General features: G+C 38.0%; 1 protein-coding gene and 1 pseudogene across 1 annotated transcript; both read left to right on the top strand.

Annotated features, from left to right (window-relative positions):
- Positions 1–2,845: 2,845 nt before the first annotated feature.
- LOC102000918 (putative vomeronasal receptor-like protein 4) lies at positions 2,846–3,763 on the top strand. The gene has a single exon (XM_005360894.2). It carries the CDS (start codon positions 2,846–2,848, stop codon positions 3,761–3,763), a length of 918 nt encoding a protein of 305 aa, XP_005360951.2.
- Positions 3,764–3,871: 108 nt separating this feature from the next.
- LOC102000643 overlaps positions 3,872–4,168 on the top strand; it is a 2,668-nt pseudogene continuing 2,371 nt past the window's right edge.

Raw genomic sequence — 4,168 nt, 5'->3', positions numbered from 1 at the left:
AAGTCTTAAAACAAAACTGTTCTAAAACCAAGTACTGTGATAATGAAAGGGTAAAGTGATTTTTCTTGTAAGAATGCAGAGCTATGTATCCACGCAGCAGCCCTTGGTTTTTATTGTTGCACATCTCCTCAGACAGCTACCTGCAGACTGCTTGGTATCTAGGTCTGGGTCAAATTAATAGTGATGGCTTCTGCATATTGTGAATATTTATGGCCACACCTCGTGTTTTAGTACTGACAACTAAATGTTGCAACCAAAACTGGCATAAAGCCCCCAGCACTGTAAATTCCTTTTTCAAGTAAAACAAATATCTCATAGCATTTATTTGTTAATAGTTCAGTTTGTATTAATAGTAGATATGATCTTTTCTGGTTAAATCTCAACCATAGTGAGCTCCACAGAAACATTATGACTTAGAATATGCTTGATTTTCTATAAGTCATAGATATTTACAAATCAATGCATATAAAATTTGCAGATTGTAGGGCATATCTTTGGGCTAAGGAAAAATTTTAGATTACTACCTTTCCCTTCATCGTATCATCTATTTATATTATATATAATACATGTGCTATACTGATATACTATAGATGTACAATTAATGAAAATTATTTTACATATATGATTTGAACATTTTCAATTTTGTAAATGTAATTGGTCTACCATTCTTTAAGTTTGGAGACCAAGGCTTGAACTAACTACTATTTGGGGACATTTACTTATTTACTCATTAATTTACTTATTTATATACCTATTTATTTAATATTTATTATTTCAGATTTATTTATTTGGTTTTCCAAATATGAGTTTTTTCTCCTGCATATGTGTCTATGTGCCACTTGCATGTCTGAGAGAAGGCAATGGATCTCCCAGAACCAGAGTTACAGATGGTTATAAGCCACCAGGTCATTGCTGACACTCTAACCCAGGTCCTTTGCAGAATAAAACATGGTTTGAACCACTGAGCCATCTTCCAGTTTGTATCTTGGAACTTTAAAAAAACAGAACATCACTTTGCAGCTACTGTAGATGTATGCTGTGGGAGAATCAGATGCTTGGTTCCGGCAATTGAGATGAATCTACGTCTTTACTAGACTGAGCTTTTGAAGAGCAAAAATAGTATAAGTATAAAATGTGTGAATTATTATGTCATATTTTGGGGGATGTTATAGGCTAGGCTCATACACTAACTTCGCTATTATTTCTATACACACATGCATGCATCCATCTATATGTGTGAAATATGTAAGTGAACTTGACAATTTACTTGGGTACTCCTTTTCTCACAAGAGTCTGTAAAAAATGTAGTGATTTTCTATTTTTTTATCACAAAGATATTTGAAAATACTGAATTATAGTAATTTGACAAAAATAACTACATTGGTATAACTAACATAAGCATCAAAGATAAGTCTTTTCATTGAAATTTTAAAAGCAGTCTGTGCGTTGCTGATGTATGATAACACTGGGGCCCTTGATTTTCACTGCATGGGAAGGATTCTCAAAAAAAAAAAAAACCACAGAAACTGCAAAACAGGATCACTATCTGGTCATCTGTGGCAAGTTTGTGTTTGTCATAATGTGTTGAAAATAGTGTTTGTCTTAGTGTAGCATGTTCGCTCTTTTTGGAGGCTCCTAGCTCCACATCTTCAGATATAGTATGTAGCCTGTAGTAACTTCAGAGTCCAGAGCAAACAAGGACTGGGGTGGTGTGTGGAGCATTAGAAAGGAACATAGAAGGCTACAAGTGATCTCAGGAGGGAAATGGAAAAGGAGGGATCCTTAGAGAGGGAGAGGACAGAAGTAAGTATGGCAAATCGTGGAAGGACGTATAGGGGAGAAACAGAATGCAATTGAGCTGATAGGGAAAATGTAACGGAGAGTTCTTAGGTAAGGTGGAGGGAGATAAACACAGAAAAAGGAGGTAGGTAAAATAAAAATATAGATGGTTGAAAAAGTAATAAGACAAAAAGAGAAAATTCATAAGGAATCTTACTATTAATCATTTTCTCACATCCTCAATAAAAGAAAAACCAATGTTTGTCTTAATGGCTGGGTCTTAGTTCTTTTACTCTGAAGTGAAGTGTTTCAAAAGGTGACGGAATACAGACTGCATAGGTAAATATTTAAGACCATTTATAACCATAATTAATGGCTATTAATTAATTAATAAGTTGTGAAAATGTCATAATAGCCTCCACCTCTTATCTATTTCTTAATTCCGATCCAGGAGATGTAAAATTTCACAGAAAAAGGAACATAAAAACAGGAAAATATGAACAAAGATGGACATTTTAATGATTAAAATAATGGGACTATCATAAATTATTACTGTGTTTCAATTAGAATCATGACTGAAAGCATAGAAAATTGTTACATAGAGCATATTAAAATTATGCAGCATGAGACTGACTCACCTCATGCTTTTGGATTTCTTCTGTGAATATTTTCCAGATCAAAGTAAGTTTTACTCAGTTGTAAAAATGTAACTAATGTTCTGTGTTCATCACTTCTGTTTTAGTTGTTAACTAGAAAACAAGGTAATGCAAATCAATGGGTTTGGATTTCTAAGGCCCACAAAGTGTTCATTCTGTATACTATATGACTGTAAATGCCTTTATCATCTCTAGTATGCTACATACACATGGAGAAGTATATAGAAATGTGGGCTATGATATCCAGACTGGAACATCAAAAGTTAAAGAGACAGGTTAATCAAGAATAAGTAGGGACAATTGAGTGATGATATAGACACATTGAATCACAAGTCTGATGTATACTTTATCATTTTCAGATATATGAAATATGCTATTAATATGACATGAGATTAATACACTTTCCACTTATGTCCTCGTTGAAGAATGTCCTCAATTTCCAAGCTGGACTTGGAGCCCTGGCCAATATGTTTCTCCTTGTTTTCTACACTTTCATAATCCTAGGTCATAGGCCTAAGCCCACAGACATGATTTCCTGTCAGCTGGCCTTCATCCACATAGTACTGGTCCTTGCTGGAGTGGATATTTGGCTTTGGGACATATTTGAGTCACTGAACATTGAGAATGACTTCAAATGTAAGACAACTTTTTACATAAGCAGGGTGATGAGAGGCCTCTCTATCTGCATCACCTGCCTCCTGAGTGTGTTCCAGGCTGTCACTATCAGTCCCAGTACCTCTTGGTTGGCAAAATTTAAATATAAACTAAAAAAATATGTGATTTATGCTTTCTTATTTATTTGGTCTTTCAACTTGTCATTCGTTAGCAACCACATCTTCTATGCTGGTGCTTTTACCAACGTGAGTAAGACCAACCAGATGAAGGTCACTAAATTCTGCTCACTCTTCCCCATGAACTATATCATCAGGGCACTGATTTTAACAGTGACAATCTCCAGAGATGTATTTCTTGTAGGAGTGATGCTGACCACAAGTGCATACATGGTGATTATCTTGTTCAGACATCAGAGGCGATGCAAGCATCTTCACAGCCTCAGCCACCCAAGTGCGTCTCCTGAGAAAAGCGCTGCCCAGACCATCTTGCTGCTGGTGGCTTTATTTGTGGTCATGTACTGGGTGGACTTCATCATTTCATCCTCTGCAGTCATGTTATGGATGTACGACCCAGTCACCCTGAGTGTTCAGAAGTTTGTGATGAATGTCTATCCCACAATTACTCCTTTGGTACAAATCAGTTCTGATATTAGAATAATCAAAATGCTGAAAAACTTGAGGTCAAAATGTCAGCATAGTTTTTTAAAATGGTAATTTTCTCCTTTTTAATAAAATGATTAGAGGGCTGGCGCCACACCTCCCACGCACTGCTCTGTATGTCCGACCCTTGCTAGCTGTTAGGCCGCTTCCCTTTGCCCTTTGCGCTTCTCGGTGCTGATGCAGATGCGCTTCGATGGGCGCCTAGGCTTCCCCTGCAGCTTCGTGGACGCTCAGGGCAGCAGCCTGGACCGGATGAACCGTGAACTGCACAAGGAGCGGGGCGACGTAGTGGCCGCCTTCCGCGTGGAGCGCTCCGACTATCGGAGCTCACACCTCGTGGACGGACAGTGCGTAGTGGCCCATTTCTATGCCAAGCGCCTGACGCAGGAGCAGCTGCAGGCAGTGGAAGCCAGGGCACCTCAAGCGAAGGACCACGGGCTAGAGGTGCTGGGCCTGGTG

Source organism: Microtus ochrogaster, linkage group LG3 (genome assembly GCF_000317375.1).
Source record: "Microtus ochrogaster isolate Prairie Vole_2 linkage group LG3, MicOch1.0, whole genome shotgun sequence".
In the NCBI taxonomy this organism is placed as follows: domain Eukaryota; kingdom Metazoa; phylum Chordata; class Mammalia; order Rodentia; family Cricetidae; genus Microtus; species Microtus ochrogaster.
The sequence above is the reverse complement of the archived record's forward strand: the minus strand, read 5'-3'. Positions and strand labels throughout refer to the sequence as shown.